The following is a 19,128-nucleotide window of genomic DNA, read 5'->3' as shown; positions in this document are numbered from 1 at the left end:
TTTGGGCTTGGAGTGCTGAAGCATTTTGTTGAGAATGACAGCATATGATAGATTATGTGGCATTTCAGTAGCCGTAATATTGCGAAGTATTTGGAAATACTTAGGACCAATAACTGCTAATAGAATTGCAGCTTTTCTTTCATTTGCCACATTCATGCCAAATGCATGAAATAATTCTCTACATCTTCATTTACTTCAACAAATTCCCTGAATGTAATGTTGAGAGCCATTCTGTTGAAGTTTCAAATTACAGTAACTGATATAAATTACTCAAAAGTATGAAATTTACGATGTGTAACTGAAACTTGCTTTACTCAAATGTATGAAATTTACGATGTGTAACTGACTTGCTTTTGAATAAGCATGAATAAAATTAGCAAACTTAAATTTTACCTGTAAGACACCATCTTGTTGATTTGCCACTAGCAATCTTACTTGTCACTATCACATGCGGATAAAGTCATAAAATCATCCTGACGATATGATTAGAATCCTTCAAATCCTGTCCAAATTGATAGATTCGAGTGAAGGATATATTATAATACAGGTTAGTGTAAGTTGCACAAGATAAAAACCAGACCGTGAACAAACAACATATTTAATTGAAACTGGACTTATGTCTGGAATATTCATGTACAATGAATCATGATACAGAAAGATTATACACAGTATGTATCTGTGTATGGTTTCTCTTCTTCGAGACGTGAAGAACAAACCTTGTAGTCATATGCTTAATACTTGGACCATATCACTGTTCTTTTGAAAAATGCTGGAAAAGTACCATATTCCATAAGCAAGGATAAAGAACATGATGACTTAACAAATCCAAGTAGCCCTCACCATTTAAGGATCCCTCATTGAAAATGAACCAACCAATCCCATTCTACATGCACCATACCATACCATTACCAGCACCAGAAATTTGGCTGGAATCTGTATAATGTAGAATATCAGGTCACATGTATTGCATATTATTCTCATTAATTTCAATGTGAACATAAAATTATCCTCGTCACTGTGAAGGACTTTTCATTTCAAACAAAGCAACACATTGCAATTGTTTGAGACACCATTCACTATGTTCTTCTTCGTTGTTTTTTCAGTTGGTGTTTTAAGTCCACTTTTTTCACAGTAAGGCTAATCGGGACTGGACCTACAGTTTAAAGTGGGATCCGAACCACTATGAGCCTCCACCGGGTATTGATTACAAGGCTAAACATCCACAATATTCAACTCTTTGGAGAATGTGGCTCATTAAAATCATGTGCAATGGAATGTAAACTGATCTCCCTAGACGCCAATGTGATCTTAATGCGTTCCTAACACGTTAGAGGCATTCTAATGCTTTGTTTCGGAAAGAAGAATATGTATTCATTACTTTCTTTCTGGTTAAAGATACATTGGAGAAACCTTTGCCACTGCATTTATCGTGAAATTCTAGCCTGATTTGATATATTACATCACCACCTTTCCATTGAAAATGCTTGAGTTGAATTCAATATAGCAGCCAACAATATGGCGGACCTCCGTTTGACATCCACAACTATGGTTCCCCCTTGGGCCAACATATTTCTATTATAATCAATTGGACCCAGCATAACTCCTTTACGTTTATAGGGGGTGTTAAGGGACTTTTGACTCACACTAGTAGCTTTTATAACTCACATAGTTTTACATATTATTTTGTATCATCTGATCCCATCGCAGTCCCAGCTTGATTTTTCATATGTTTTAGAGTATAGCATAGTGTGCCAAATATATATTTTTTTCGCATTTTTTGGCGATGGCATGTTTTTAGATTTTCAAGGTCATGGGACAATATTTTATTCTTGTCTAATGGTAGGCTTGTTACATATGATTTGAAAGCTTCTTCCATTCTCTACACAATAAACTTTATTTGAGCTTCCTAGGCCAGATAGGAGCAGAGTTACATCACATTTAGGATAGCTAAATGAGCTCAGAAAGTGCAATTTGTTCAAACTTTGGCCTTAAATAATTTGACAAATACAAGATGCATGAGACTCAAAACTTTTCAGTTACTGAGTTCCATGCATAGTTTCAGTTCACCCAATTTCATGAAAATCTGAAATGGTTGGGTTCAAAATTGCACATATCTGTGTTGATTTCGCATGGAATGACTGACTCTTTTGTTGCTAGGCGTGAATTCTTTTTCTTAAAGTGATGGGGAAATGAAAAGAAAAGTGACGATGAAAATTTGCATTCTGAACATGAAGAAAATACACGTGAAATAAAAGACCTTCTGAACCTTGGAAGGGTTCGGACGTGCTGAAGAGCTCTCTCTTTCAGCTTGAGTCGCCCGCTGTGAACCGCATGTAAGAGGGTCCGTCTAACCAACTCGAGCTTGCACGAAGGAGGGAATACTGCAGTCACAGTACTTACTTTCTCGTAAAAATTGTCAGTGTTAAGAGCAGTATTGCCTGGAAAATGGGAATCAGCAAAGCTGAGTGGCAGTGCATTGAAAACTCCATCTCCACAGCAATAGCGAAGGAACTGAACCAGCAGTTCGGAGAGCTCGACAGACGCATCGCCCTGGCTTTTGCAAGGATGTAGTGCTGAAAGGAATCAAACCAGTGCTGACCACCATCATCAAAACTGCTGTGGAGGATGCGATCCATGAAGTAAAAAGCGATCTCGACATGAAAATCTCCCAACTTAAACAGGTGAAGAAGGTGCGGAAGGATTTAAATTCCCTGGAGCAGTATGATTGTCGCCTGAACCTTGTTTTCCAAGGCATCAGTGAAAATGAGTGTGAAAAGTGTGAAGTGATGGTGTCAAAGGTAATCAATGAGCAGTTGAAAGTGAAAGTGCCTCAAGATGTGTTCTTTCATGTTCACTGACTGGAAGTGCTGCGACATGATGGAAAACCGCGGCCGACATTGCATGCTTTGTCACCTACGCCCAGAGAGACTTGGTCTACAAAACAAAAAGAACCTCAAGGCTACAGGGACAGGCATCTTCATCACTGAAAACCTCACGAAAACAAATCTGAATCTTTTGCACAAGGTAAGACTAAGTAAAATATTCGAAAGAGTGTGGACAACCGATGGGAATGTACTTGCCCTACACAACGGAAACGTGGTTAGGATTAGTGACTCGGAGGACATTGCAAAGTTCAGCAGAAAGTAACGCTGCCCTGCTTCGCCAAACTCCCCTCCTAATGGTGGTGTGTCTATTTTTGGAACCGCTTCCCCCGTCAAGGACATACGGGCAGCTGTCTGTGGCTGGTCAAAGGTAGAGGGGAGGGGAGCGAAGGAGAATACTCCGTGCGGAACCTCACAAAGCATGCAAGACTCTGCATTCCTCAACGGTGGCAAAAGAAGGGCAAGAACCTGTAACATAATAGACTGTAAAATGTAAACAACCTACAACCCTCAGCCCTCAGCTACTATTCCAATTCACGCCAGCATATATGCAGGCTCACCAATTTTTAGTTCTCCCATTTTTAGTTATCAACAAATAATTTCATTTTTTTTCTTTTGTGCTAGTACTCTCATTTTATACTCTTTTTCCATTTTTATTATTTTTAATTTTTTTATTCTTTACATTTTATTTTAAATATTTTAATTTGTTTTATTGTAGGTATTAAGTCACTATGAAAACTAGCACCTGTTTTTTAAAATTAAGTGTTATTCGTATGCACATTTCCATTGCTATTGCCTTATGTAATTCACACTCGGGACTATATATACTCCATGACCAACAGTGGAGGAAACAATAAATATAAATGACCCTACCAATGTAGTCAATGGTGCAGTAACGCCACTCCCAATCAAAATTCACTCCAGTTACTTTGAAGAGTCTCCCATTAATATCCACCACAGTAATTACAACATAAAGAAGCTGAAATAAATAAATCTGAAAATGGCTTTAAATTATGTCATCTAAATATTCAAGTTTTACTAAATTCCATAGACGAATTTAGACAAATAATATCGGACTTAAACTTTCACCTGATTGCAATTACAGAAAGCTGGTTAAAACCGAACATTAGTAATAATATGATAGACATCGAAAATTACACATTAGTTCGACAAGATAGATTAAACAAATCTACAGGTGGTGTATGCCTATACATATCCAAATCGCTTAAATGGAAATTTTTAGACGGGTTTGTTAATAATGATATCGGAGTAGAGACCCTTCTAATCGAATTAACTATCGATAGGAAAAAGATTGGAATTTTGGTAGCATATAAACCCACATATACTCACATCTGCCACGTAGCTGATATTCTCCAACACCTATACTTAAATTACGATTACTTCATTGCGTTATGCGACTGGAATATCAACATGTTAAGAAATAATGAAAGCAGCACTCGACTCCTTCAGAGTATAATCAAGGAAGTTCACGGGAAGCAATTAATTACCAAACTAACCAGAGTGACAGCAAGGTAAAAGTCATTAATTGATTTAATCGTTTGTTCACAAGATTTAATTGTAAAGCAAATTGGGCAGAGCGAGTTCCCTGGAATTACAGATCACCATATAACATACTCCATATTTAACCTGTATGCACCAAAACAGTTTCAAAAATTTATGAAAATTAGAAATTTAAACCATTGACTTGGACAAGTTTCAAAAAGACGTGGAAAATGTGGAATGGTGTAAAATCGAAAGAAACTACGATGTAGACGCAGCGGTGGAGGCCTTGAATGATAACGTTATCAGGTTAATAGGTAAGCATGCCCCCCAGCAAAAAAATCGTGTAACCAAACCTCCCGCCCCCTGGATTTCAAATCTAGTAAGGGAATTCTGGAAGTTGCGCGACTACTTTCATCTGAGGTACGTAAATACAGGAGACCCAGATGCTCTCCTATCATACAATTTCTTTAGAAACAGAGCCAAAAAAGCAGTGAGAAACACAAAATTTAAGCACTATTACAAAACTGTAAATATGAATATAAAAAAAGGTTAGAACTTATGGTCTAACCTCAGAAGCCAGGGACTTTTACCAAATAGAAAGATTAATGCGCTCTCCTCATATACATTTCAGCCTGATTCAGTGAACAAGTTTTTTGTTAACCCAAATGCACCCTCAGATAGCAATGCAGCGGTGATTGATGAAATTAACACTTATCTCCAGCAACCCAACAATGACCCGTTAATTTTTACCCCAGTAAGTAGCGAACAAGTATGTAAAATAGTAAACAAAATGAAATCAAATGCGTGCGGTTATGATGGCATAAACCTAACTGTTTTACAACATTGCATCCACTTTTGCTTAGAAGTTCAAACGTCGACGGAGAAGGGAAAGAGTCCAGGGCGACATGTGAGTGTGAAAACAGACGCAAACATTGCACGTGTGGAAAATGTCATACTGGAGAACAGGCGTGTGACGTTTACGGAACTGGAGAGGATTACGGGATTAAGCAGATGAACCCTGCAATGCATTGTGCACAGTGACTTGAAAATGGGTAAAGTGTGAGCTCGGTGGTACCGAAATGTCTTAACGCATGCCACAAACAACAACGCATAGACATTTCCAGGGAGCTTTTGGAACTTTACGACCAGAATCCAGCTGATTTCATGGGGAAGCTTGTGACAGGTCATGAAGTGTGGATGCATTACCACGAACCGGAAACCAAATCCCAATCCATGCAGTGGAAACATAAGGGTAGCCCCCCACCCAAGAAATTCAAAACAACGCCCACGGCTGGGAAACAAATGGCCACTGTGTTTTGGGATAGTGATGGCATCATCCTCATTGATTGGCTACTGAGGGGAACCACCATTAACAGTGCAGTCTACGTGGCAACACTGACACGGTTGCATCGTGCAATTCAAAAGAAGAGGCAAGGCAAATGGGGCAAAGGTGTGCTTCTCCAACATGACAATGCCCGGCCGCACACCAGTCGTGAAACAACAGCTGCTATTGACTGACTGGGTGTCAAGGTGTTACCACATCCAGCATACTCTCCCGATTTGGCACCGTCCGATTTTCACTTGTTTGGCGCCATGAAGAAGCCCCTGTGTGGTCACCATTTCAACAATTGTGAGGAACTCCATGAGGCTGTCCAGCAATGGGTGCACACAACTCCAAAGAACTGGTTTCAAAATGGTCTCGAACGACTTCCACACCGGTGGCGTAAGTGTCTACAGCTCCAGGGGGACTATGTCGAGAAAGTGCATATAGCCGATTAAATGTATCTATGTCTGTATGTATCGAATACAATAAAGTGTAATTCTTTATGATAGGCCCCTCGTATATTAGGTCCACTACTATCTATGATTTACATAGCTGATTTCGATCGTGTTGTCCAAAATTGCCACTACCATCAGTGTGCTGACGATTCTCAAATCTATATTCAGTGTAATACAGAAAACTACGATAATGCCATGACCAAACTCCAATTCGACCTTGATGCTATAACAAATTGGTCACGGAGGAACTCCCTTCAATTAAATCCAAGGAAACTTGCTTCATGATCATAGGAACTCATGGTACACTTAAAAAACTTCACAAAAAAGCACCTTCTTCTCCAACTCTCGGCAGTATATCGCTAAGCGAAGTGGATACATGCAAAAACTTGGGGATTGTGTTTGATAGACACTTAAATTGGGAGGCACAAGTAGAATGTATTGTGAAAGGTTGTATGGGGAAACTTAAATCTTTGTATTATTTAAAACATACTCTGGATGCTAATATTAAAGATCGCCTTATGCAAGCACTCATTCTATGTACACTAGACTATTGCGCTCCAGTGTACAATAATATCTCCCAGGGCCTGAACTATAAACTTCAAAAAATTCAGAACTGTTGTATACATTTCATATTTAACCTAAGAACATGTATCATCCTACTTAAAGAAACTTTCTTGGCTAAACATTAACAATAGTAGAAAATACTTAACACTCGCCTTGATGCACAAAATACTTATTTGATACGATCTACTCTCGTAGAACTTCGGCCGAACATAATATCCACAAGAAACACAATCTAAAAATCCCCAAACATAAAACCGCCACCTATAACAAGTCCTTCATTGTTACAGGGATAAGGGAATGGAACAAACTGCCTGCACCATTGACTAACATTATTTGCCATCAAAGTTTTAAGAAACATCTAAAGAACTTACTATTGTCCCAACAACTTCATTAACCTTCATATGTAAACAATTGCACCTGCACTTACACATCACACAATGCATACCTAACACCCCCCTGCCCCCTGCACACACACAATGAACTACTGAAGACTTATTACTTATCTTTTATACTTATCAATTCAATGTATCATTTTATTATTGTATAATCTTTATATTATCTTTATTGTATTATCATGAATTCATGATCAATGTTTTTTTTTCTGTTTTTGTTCATTTATTGTATCTTTGACAAGGGTTGGTTGTAAGAACAGCCCACGAGGCCGAAACACGCCTGCTTAAATAAAGACCATTCTCTTCTATTCTATTCTAAACAGTCCTGGCAAAATGCAAGGAGACGTCAAAATATGTAAGTGACTGGAAGTGGACATCCTCAAATAATGTGCCTAAAATATACTTTATAGCTGATAGTGGGGTTTCTCATGATTTGATTTGTTTTATTTTATTTTGCTTTTGTGCCACTTTTGGCTAAATGCAGAGATGGGAATGAGTGATGATATGATGAAATTAATGAATGGACACTCACAAACATCCATGCCCAGGCCGGGATTCAAACCTGGGACTCCTGGCATTGCAGCATGATGAGCTTACCACTTCGCCACAAGAGCCGGCAGAAATTTCAAGATAGCGGCCCCAGTGAACTTGACATATTATTGGAATTCATGGGCCCTCTCTCTTTGGCGTTTTCATGAAAGAAACAAACAGTTAAGCAACCAAGAATATAAGCAATGCAGCTTCAAAGGAACAGTGTGTCAAAATGGTTTAATGTGAATAAAGATGAAATAAAAACATTTTTTTGCTATTTTACTTCATAAATACAACATTTTTACGTCAATGGAAACAGTACATTTATATATTTCAGTAAATGTATATATTAAAAAGAGTTCAAAAATGGCAAGCAGCGACCATTTAAATGTGGTTCCAGAGCAAATTTCAATTCCGAAAATTTGTAGGTGAATGGGTTAAGATGATCTGCATTCCTTCAGAAGTGAAAGCAAGCAGACACCAAATTGTACACTTCGCAACATCTTATTTGACCGCCCCGAAAGAATTCTAAGTCCCGAAATCGTAAACTTAGCAACATTGCACTTCAGCTACAGGTGAGAGTAGCCAACTGTGAGTAGGTCCTTCCACTAGACGAAAATCGGTCCGGTGATAGGTTTTCAATTTAACACTTTCCATGAACTTAGAAACTATAAACCGCTATTATAATACGCAATCAAACAGAAATAATAAATTGGAAAAAGAACCTTGAAGGATATTTACGATTCTGCTTGCTCGACTTGAAATTTGGGGCGTTTGAAACACTGAATAGAGTTTTTCTCCACATGGAGGAAATTGCCATCAAGTTTGTGCAGAAAGAAGCAAATTTGTGAGGAGTTTATGCGACATTTTATTTACAACACCTATATAACATATATTTTACATGACTTGTCGAGAAAATGTGCTTGAAACACAGGAAGGTGGGAGTCTTCATATACGTCAACATGTTTTTAAGGGTATAGCATCATTAAGTTAACTTAGAGCAGTTGGTTAGGCGCTGCTATCCTTATTTTTCATCAAGCGTGAAAGGTCGCGGGTTCAAATCCCACCCTCTCCTTTTTCTTTTTCTTTGTTTGATGAACAGATACTGTTGATATTAGAATGTTTAAAAAAAAATGAATTAGATGCACACTTGAGGGATGTCCCTTCTGCGCATATTTCCCCCTAGAAGTTGAAGATTTCCAGGATTTAAAGTTAAAACTTATTTTTAGTTATTGTTCATATATTGTGTTAACACACACATCATGATTAATTCATAAATCACATATATGTATTCAGGATGCAAAATGTAATGTTATTTAAGTTATGTATTGTTTGTTCTTCACTGACACCTTAATTATTGATTATTTGAATTTGATATACTAAAAAAAGATATACAGTTATGTTAAGTAGTGATGTAGTGCAGTGCTTTAACGAAGGAGAGCGTTTAATGAGTTCAAGTTTCTAAGATTGGTAACTTTATGTCTGTTCCTTCGTAATGACTATTGTCAATCCCCTCACCACCATCTTACCATGCGTCTAAAAATAATAGTAAATTGCTAATTAACATAAATAAATTGTTATTGTAACGAAGGCCGATTCGATAAGAAACTACTAATAAGTATTTATATAGTGAGTGACAAACAAAAAATTCAAAACTTCATAATGATCGTTAATTCCTCATTGCTTTGTATCTAAAATGTTCGTCTTCCTTGAACAGAAAGTACGAGTATCAGATATAACAAACTTTTCGCACTAACTTTGCAATATTCGATACCACCATTACTGACTTAGCTCTATGTAACTTGATTCTGTGCATTCCACGTGGCATGTGACTTCCTCCTATCATCGAAATAACTTTATCTTACTATTTCCTTTCCTCTCGTGAAATATAGAGACCAATGTTAACTTCTTAGCATGGTGGATAAACTTTACACCCAACGATATACTCCTGAAAAAAATCCTGCTTAGGTGGAGAATCGAACCTACAACCTCCCTCGTACGAATCAAGCATGCTACCTCTTCTACAGGTAGCTCATGTTAAAATTTGCTACCACTTTGAAGAAACTAATTCCCCCTAATGCCATATCTATAATTGCCTCATGGCAATTTTCATGAGGAAAGGAATTCAGATAAAATCGAGAAATGCTGAAAGGGAAAAATAGTGAACATGTCTATTGGCGTTTTGTCATATTTTGTAAATTGTGTAAAAGTTCCTTGTTTTGAACAAGCAATCGTTTAGTTTCGAAGTATTTTGTTGTTTGTTTAAAGTAAGAACAGGAGAGCGAAAAGGAGTCCCCGTTTGACAAGAAACTTCAGCTTTTTTCCAAAGACTGTATGAAAAGAGAGAGGAACGTATGAAATATAAAATATGTGTGAATTTAATACAATGGAAACCATGAAAGATAATACTAATGAACTTCAAACTATGAAAAACATATTTTTGTGGTAGAAAACTCCAAGTCATTTTCGAAATATGAATTTGATGTTTTTCTTTATTATGAAGTGGAGATATGGGACATATGATCCCTCATCAAGAAACTTTTAAGTAAGCTACCTCCAAATTTTCAATGGTCCTAATTACTAATTAGGATCCGGAAGTTGATGAAAAATAAACTTTTTTTCTGACCCTTAAAAACAATGCTATACCTGATATCATGTCCGTTTCCCTTCAGTTAGAGCCGGAAAACACTTCCTATTTTACATTTTTTTAAAAATTTTCGGCCTTTTTTGACTTTTAGTTTATTTGTCAGTATTTTTAACAGTTTTTGTTACATTTTTACTTATTTTTGAAGTTTATTTTTCTCCTCCCCTGTTGTTTCCTGTTTCGTGCATTTTAAATGCATTTACTAGTAAAACTACATATTTAGATTTCTTGACATGGTCCTTTTAGCAAATTCATCATGAATCGAAAATACGGTCAATGGACAAGCATAATATTATTCTTAACTGAAATGTTTGGCAATGGATTAAAATGCTTTTTGTGAAGATCTACTTTGAGGTTCTTTTTCTGGACACTATTATCGCTTTAATCTGTAGTTTTAAAGTAAAATTAGTCACAATATTAAATGCAATTACACTCTGGTATACGCGAAGCAGAACTGTGTTTTCGGGTGATGACCGACTATTGTATCATAGAAGGCCCACTCTGAAAGGTGATGAATTGGTTGATTTGGTGTTTTAAGTCAACTTTATACATAGTAAGGCTAATCGGGACTGGACCTACAGTTTAAAGTGGGATCCGAACCGAGTGCATAAAATAACGTGAACCGTGTGGTGTAGGGGGATCGTTTGCTTATGGAATGGAAGATCATTGGCTTTGTATGAGAATGCTTATCTACGTTTCTTGGATATTTCCGTTGATATTTATGCGATTTATGTCCAGCATTTCCGGATGCAGAAAGTTGACATGTAAGTTCTTAATATGTTTTCACTTATAACAGCTGAATGAAAGGAAAAGTATTTCCTAAAATCGTGCCAATCACTGAAAGATTAAAAACATTAGTAGAAGCGTTACATGAGGCATGCACAGTGGCGACGATTATGGAGTGTGGAGGGGCAGATGACCCAGCACTATGCTAAACATTATCTACCAAGGGAAAGAAACTGTCCTTGCCCTCCCCCTCCCCCAACTTGCTCCATCAGTTTTGAAACCCAATCACCGCCACTGAGCATGCATTGCATAAATATTTACAGTAATATCATTTAATATTATATTACGTTATTAGAACACTTCGTACTCGTTAAATAAAAAGGAAAAAAACTAATAAGGAAAGGGTGGGATTTGAACCTACGATGTTTCGATCTTGACGAAAACAGTAAAAAAATGAAAGTGCTGTTATCTAACCAACTACTCCAGGAGATTGCTAACAGAAAGCTCAGTAAAACACGTTAATCTCAGTTGAAGCAACATTGTGTCGGAGTTTCAAACCATTTTTCGCCAAGAAACAAGGAAAAGACACACTTTGCAGAATCGTTTGGTGTTGTGCAAGGTAGCTTTACTAAACATTTCGCATAAAATCATCATAAATTTGCTTTCTTGCATTCAAATGTGACCGCAATTATTTCCAGGTGGATGAGAACCTGTTCAGTGTTTCACAATGCACATACATTTTCCTATTTACAAATTCAGAACGAAGAATCTTGAAATATTTTCAACATTCGTATTTCTACTTAACATTTTTTTGTCTACTCATATATTTGATTACTGCTTTAGGGTCTTTATCTTTATGGAATGTGAAAGAATGAAAAAACATCACAAGCATTTTCATTCAGGAAGAGGAAATGTTGCAAAGTTGGCTACTCTTAGTTGGCTCTGAAGCGCTATGCTGTCAAATTTACGAATTGCGGACTTTGAAATTTTTCAGGGCGGTCAAATAAGATGTTGCGAACTGTACATGTCATTCCTAGTAAAATTCAATGATGTTTAAATTAAAATGTCCAATACTTTAAGGCCGATTCAATCACATTACATACTTATTCACACAAATAAAAATCTTATTGTGTTGAATCCTGCCCACTTGTAGACAGTGATAAGTAGAGCCCGGATTTATAAGCACAATCAAACAGGAAAATAAGCAAGTTAATAAGCACAAAAAATTTAAAAAGTAAGCACCAAAATAAGCATAAACAAATACAGGAAAATCTGAAAAAATATTTGTTTATTAGATCTCTTACCTTATTCAAAGCTGTTAAAGTATGTAAGGAAGGTATGTCATCCTGGGATTTTCTTGTGTGAAGCTCCTGCGTCTGTCAGTGAAGAATGATTTGTACAGTGAAAATGTTCTTTCCACGTAGCATGACATCACAGGTGCATGTGAAAAACACCACAGTTCTTCTTCGGTGAATTCATCTTCAATGTCTGTTTCTTCACCAGAAATATTTTTATAAATTTGGCACAGTGTTTTGTAACCGGGATTTTTCAGTAATTCCTGACTCAGCTTGTTGGACACAATTTTGCCAACACCCTTAGTTTCTGAAGACAATGTTACTGAAATTTCATCAATAAGAGAAAGTGAATGTTGCAATGTATTATTTCGAGCTTTCAACTGTGTTATAATATCAGGTAATTTGGAAAAATGATTATGGATGCACTGTATCTTTTCTAGGATGCCGTTTCTCTCACGTGGCTATTTAGAAGCATTGATCTCGTCATCCCAATGCCGTAGTGTGATTGAAATAGGATTGAAATATGACAGATTTAGTAAAATATGCTATTTTAAACCAAAATCATAAAATAAGCAAGCATAACCATTTCCTGCAGAAATAAGCATTTATAAGCACTTTCAACTGTAGTTAAATAGCTCATCAAGGTATGTAATATGAAGTATAACCTTTCTTCTTACCATTAGAAGTCTGGAAAAGAATATGCATTTCACTTATAAATCCGGGCTCTAGTGATAAGTAAATTATTTCACAACACAATACGCATGTCTCTACCAATGACGGCAAGACCTCAAGTGCGAGGCATACAGATACGCAGATTGTTATTTTAACTAAATGGTACAAATTTGAATTCACCCAAGGTCCAAATTCTTTGAGAAAAGAGAACAACTGGCTAGAGTAAATAATTTCGTTTTTTTATAATTTCTTTTTTCAGCACTGTTCATTCAAAACTTGGCTGTTAAGGGTTAAACCCTCTGAGTAACTGAAATGAGACTAATAAGAAAATGTTGTATGAATAATACTTAAATGCATTTTTAATTTTATGCAGTTATTTCTTTGTTCTTGACAGATATTTGCATGCATTGAAGATACAACTGTAAATTGTGAACAAAAATGGATGATTACCAGAAACTTACAGATGTGGAAATATTGGAGACATTTGAGAGTTTGAGAAAGGAGCTAATGGCAGAGCTTTCTAAATTGCCTGAATCAATTCAAAATGAAGCTGTTCATTCGAATATAAGGTGAGTTGCATTGCTAAATGTATTTGAAATTTCACAATGCAATTTTTAGTATATACTTCTTTGATCTCTTCCACATGTATATGTTATTGCACTTATTACATTCTTACATTCTGATCATTGTAATTAGATGGTTGATGAACAGCGTTCTTACAAATTTAGTCAGGTTGTCACCGTACAAGGCAAATATTATTAAATATTATTTTGCATTTGAATACTGTGTTTGTGTGCAGGCTCTCCTTTCAATACTGCTAGAATCTGAACCAGGTCTAGTGAGCAAGACACACATGTAAATCATCTAAATGCACAGCCATGAAAAGTGGTTGCTGGGCAGAATTGCACTGGTGCCACATGTGGGAATAGTAATAAAAGAGTAGCACAAAACTCACTGGTTCCCACTCACTGTGTGGCAACATCCTGGGGCTGCATTGCCTAGTTTGAGTGTCAGAATGACCTCTGCTTTGGACATACAGTCATCATCCCTGACGTTTCAAGCAAATACTGTCAGTTTGTATCACTAGGATTAAAAAAAAAAAAAAAAACTCTACCATGAGACCTTTCATTCTCTTAAACCTCCAAATACATGGGGTTGTGCTCTGCATAAACTTCTGTCACCCACCTAATTTCATGACCATGTGTTTAGGTGTCTTCATATATTGAATAATGTACTTATGATCTTTCATGTTCCGTTTGGGGTATAAATATTTAAATTTGAGGCCTGTTCATTGTACACCCATGTCCCATAATTTCTAAAAGGTCAGAATGGCTGCGGTGGCTCAGTCGGTAACGCGTCTGACTACCATGCTAAAGGTCCCGGGTTCGATCCCCGGCCGGTTCAAATCCGGGAACTTTTCTAACGATGGAAGCGGCCCCGGCGCCCACCCAGCGTCGAATAACATGGGTACCTGGGGGAAACCCTGGGGGGTAAAGGTGGTCAGGGGTGTGATGCTGATCACATCACCCCACTCACGACCGGATCAAGAAAGTGTGGGGCGTTACCCCCACACCCCCTATACGCCTTCATGGCGTGGTGCTATGCACAGGGGAACACTTTACCTTTTTTTTTACCTTTACAGAATGGCACACACTTGAAAATCTCCTACTGCTATAAATTGAACTGTCTGATTAACTGAAGTGCCATTTCTGTAAAAATGAAACTGGTATACATCAAAGTATGAGTGCTTGGGCATAAATCATGACAACTATTTTTCTTGCAAGAATGCAAGACTGGCACAATAATTCCAGATAAAACAGGACACTGTATAAACAATGCAAATCATCTCTACCAAGGGTTGGTGGAATTGTGCCATAAAAAATAAGAGAAAATGTGTTTTACCCACAAGGTTACACAGGCAGTATAAAAGCAAATGTACACAAATTGCCCTATGAATGCTCAAATTAGTTAAACTAGTTCCCCAGAGTGTTCACAACATGCTGCCAATGATGTGGGAGGCATCGATTACCAATACCATCCTCATGTGAGTCAGGACATCTCACTTTTCATGTAGATGACAATGTCATTTTTAATCCAACTCCTGTGGCATTCTCTGACAGTTTGCTTGTGGAGAACGGCTATTTTCACATAAGAAAGCTCTTCACTCAGAGTAATTTCCATCCTGCATGAAAGTTTAATCAACACTTACGTTCTCATACCCTATGTGCGATAACCATACTTCACACTGTCATCTAGTGATGAAATGTTCTACTACAGGGGATGCAAGATCTTACTTGTATTGTAGTTACTTTCATTTTTGTACTGCCTGTAGCCTTGTGTCTACTACACACATGTAGAACAATACTTTTTCTTCATGATTTTTTGTGGCACTTATCTTCCAACCTCTGGTAGATATGGCCTGCATTGTCCATACAGTGTCCTCTTCCATTTGTTTATTTCAAATTTTTATGCTGTATACACAGTGAGCTTTACCTTTGCCATTACTTATACCCCAACCTTCATAAGGAAACAACTATATGTTTTTGCCAAAGACACATTGAAAAAATGAACAAAGGCAGTGTGTGGGTTCCACAACAACAGGTCAGTTAATATGGAGTGTGGTGACCCTAATGGGCACACATGCCTTCAGCAACATAACATGCTCTCTATGAGGTAATTCAAAAGTTCTGCAGGCAGCTTGGTCCCTTTCCTCACAAATAACAGTGTGGAGTTCTGGAAGGCCTTTGGTGGCAGCTGATGGGCTGCAACTTGTCTTTCTAATGCTTATCAGGCATGCATAATAGGTTTCATTCATATTTGTTGACCTCGCTGGCCTGTCAAGAAAATCATCCACCAGGTTGGCTCAATGCGGACAGGCATTGTCGTCCATGAATGTGAAGTCTGGACTTGCTACAATTCTGAAAAGTTGCAAATGCTGTTAGAGAACCTCACCTCAGTACTTGTGGACATTAAGGAAATCATCAGCATAATCATGCAGCTTAATCCCCCTCCCCTGAACAGCATGTTAGCCTCAACCAGCATGCAACCAAGCTGGTCTGATTTCACAATGTTCCTGAGATTGCACCGGCTGCATATTTTTTCCAAACCGTTGTCCTTAGGGAATCAGTTTATGAACTGAATCATGACTCATCTGTAAGGAGCACAGCCCTCCCTTCATGCAGGGTTCAAATTTGATGGTGCTGGCTTCACTGTAAACGGACCCATATTACCCTGGAGAGAGTGAGACACCCTCTACAGAACAGCCTCTGGTATAAAGTTTGCAGAGAAACCATAACTTTTGAGTTGGTTGCATCCTTGGCTCACAGTTGCCATGCAGGCTTCTTCTGTTGTCATACTGTAAAGGATTTGTAAGGAAATGTATTACATATTTATAACCATATAGGGTTCATTTAGTTAGTGTAAAGTTTGGATGAAGACTATAAATAACAAACAAATTTGTGGGATATATATATTTTCGCCCCTCCATGTAGGACTGCCTTGACGAGGCAAGGGGGCTTAGTAGGGAGGCTATTATCATCTCATCATATCTCACGTTTTCACCATTCCATCACATCATTCATCTCCATCCTGTTGACCTCCCTATAACTAAGGGTCCTTCTAGAAGAGACAACCTCGAAAGAAAAACCCTATCCCAAGGTGTTGGTTGCACATGCCGATGGGACAGTGTTGGCTGCAGGGGTAGTTGCAGTCGCGAACGTGGTCTCAGGGATTTATGCTTGGTCCTTGAGTAGCCTTCAGTTTTGTGCGTAGGCCTTCCTCGGCATAGAGGGCATGTCAAGGCGACAATTTATGGACCCTCCTTTAAAAATATTACTTTATAAGGGTAGAAAATTACCTTCAAAAACGTGCGAGGCCTCAGAGCCAGCCTAGTATGATGGAAAAGACAAGTAAGGTCACCTAATGTCCGTCCGTACATACTGTACCCTATGTGATGCTTTTACTTTGGTCACACACAAATATCTTGCAAGGCCACATCTGCTGTCTGTGGCAAATGCAGTTAGCCTGATCTTGGCCAAGAGCCATGTCCTTCAGGGCCAAAGTGCATTAATTGCAATGGAGATCATCCTGTTTGGCATCGAGACTGTCCCACCTACCAGGAGGAGAAAGAAGTACGAGAGTTGGTCGTGGCCGAAAAGATCTTCGTTGGAGAAGCTAAATGTTGCCTCCGAGATAGCATTCACACACCACTTACTGTGCCTTTTGCTGCTGCTGCTCTCACCCGTCGCAGTGTAGGTGTCCGAACCAGCAACACTTCAACACAAACAATGCCACTTCCCAAAGTGGCTTGCCCCGCTTCGAGGAAGCCAACAACCACTACTCGCTCCACAGATAAGAAGTTCAAACAGGTTTGTACCAAAGAATACTTTCTCAAGTCCACTATAAGTTTCAGGGTGGTGGATGCTGCCCTAACTAGAGAGCTAGTGAAAGCCACCCAGCTGCCGCTGAAAGTGCCTGTCGCCACTCCCCTGACCCCATCCCCTTTGCACTCTGTGTCCCTACCTGATGACATGATAGAGGACGATGCTGCTTATGAGGAATTTACCACGGTGACAGGGATATCAAATAGAGTACACCTTAGAAGGCCACGCTAGACCTTACACCATGGTATCTTGTCTCCAGTGGAACCTTAACGGTTTCCACATGGATCTCGAGGAACTGCAGATTTTAATATCGAAATTTGATCCTGCCATCATTTGTCTCCAAGAGAGACACTTTCGCCCAAATGAATCAGTCATTCTCAAAAATGAATCAGTCATTCTCAACGGATACAAACGCACCGGCAAGCTTCCTGAGGGTCGTCATGTACGCGGTGTTGTAGAAATTGGTGTTCGAGATTCCATCCACTCGATGTCACTCTTTCTCACCATCCCCACCCCCCCTCCTCCAAGCTATCGCCAGTTAAGTTCATCTACCACAGTCAATATCTGTGTGTTGTGTATGTATCACAAGGAAAGAGCGCTTCTCTCTTGAGGACCTTCTTTATGTATTCAAACAACTTCCATCTCCTGTAGTTCTTTGGGCGATTTTAATTCTTCCCACCTATTGTGGGGCTCCATTCGTACAGATCTCCAGGGTCAAATTGTAGATCAATTCCATGAGGCATCAGGTTTAACGTTGCTGAATGATGGAACTTCCACATATTTCAGTCCATCCTCAGGCACATCCTCTGCATTGGACTTGTCCTTTTGCACTCCCACCCTTGTTCCTACCACCTCTTGGTCCTCCCATTTGGTGCAGTGGTAGCATTGTCGCCTTGTAGTCAAGAGGTCCCGGGTTAGATACCCAGTGGAGGCACATGACACAGTGGTTCGGATCCCACTTTAAATGTAGGTCCAGTCCTGATTAGCCTTACTGTGCATCAAGTGGACTTATAACACCAACTCAAACCAAACCTGCCACCTCTTGGAGCTTTCAAACTGATCTCTGTGGTAGTGATCCCTTCCCACTCCTTCTCACTTTCAAACATCTTCAGCAGTCACGTAAACAACCCCCTCACTGTCATCTCAGTCGGGCTGACTGGGGTTCGTTCGAGCATGCAATGGATTTTCAAATCGATCTTGCATTGACTTTGTCAGCAATCGATGCACTAAATATCTTTCTGTCACGAGTCCTTGATGCTGCACACGCCTCGATTCCACATCCCAGTGGACCTGTGTAGCGACGCCGAGTCCCATGGTGGACTTCGGAGATCATTGCAGCCATCAAGGACTGCAATCATCCAATAGATCGATTCAACAGCAACCACACTGCTGCAAACCTCGAGCAGTTCCACATTAAGTGTACTCGTGCCTGCCAGCTCATTCGAGCCAGTAAGAAGGTGTGCTGGGTCCAATATGTGTCTTCTCTGATGAAGCAGGCTTCGTCGAAAGCCGTTTGGACAAAAGTATGACACATCCAGGGGAATGTAGAGTGCAGAGTGCAGTAGAGTGCTACTGGACATTGTACAGCAAATATCTTGGCTATGCAGTTTTCTGATGATTCGAGCTAGGAAAATTATGAACCACATTTCCGCCACGAGAAGGACAGTCAGGAACGACTTCCTCTATTTTTTTGAAGTCATGACACTGAGCCATACAACTCTCCATTCACCGAATAGGAGTTTGATCAGGCACTTTGAG

General features: G+C 38.8%; 1 protein-coding gene across 3 annotated transcripts in view; it reads left to right on the top strand.

The window, feature by feature from the left end:
• LOC145980466 (uncharacterized) overlaps positions 1 to 19,128 on the top strand; it is a 97,846-nt gene that overhangs the window by 8,898 nt on the left and 69,820 nt on the right. For 2 of the 3 annotated variants that reach the window (XM_083113557.1, XM_083113559.1), the window contains exon 3: positions 13,383 to 13,557. In XM_083113557.1, coding sequence (XP_082969683.1) covers positions 13,427 to 13,557 — 131 coding nt within the window. In that variant the 5' untranslated portion in view covers positions 13,383 to 13,426. Of the gene's footprint in view, positions 1 to 13,361; positions 13,558 to 19,128 lie in introns of all 3 variants that reach the window. The other variant, XM_083113558.1, reaches the window with a different exon arrangement.

Source organism: Lepisma saccharinum, chromosome 27 (assembly GCF_977018435.1).
Source record: "Lepisma saccharinum chromosome 27, izLepSacc3.1, whole genome shotgun sequence".
Classification (NCBI taxonomy): domain Eukaryota; kingdom Metazoa; phylum Arthropoda; class Insecta; order Zygentoma; family Lepismatidae; genus Lepisma; species Lepisma saccharinum.
This window is presented reverse-complemented; position numbering and strand designations above follow the sequence as displayed.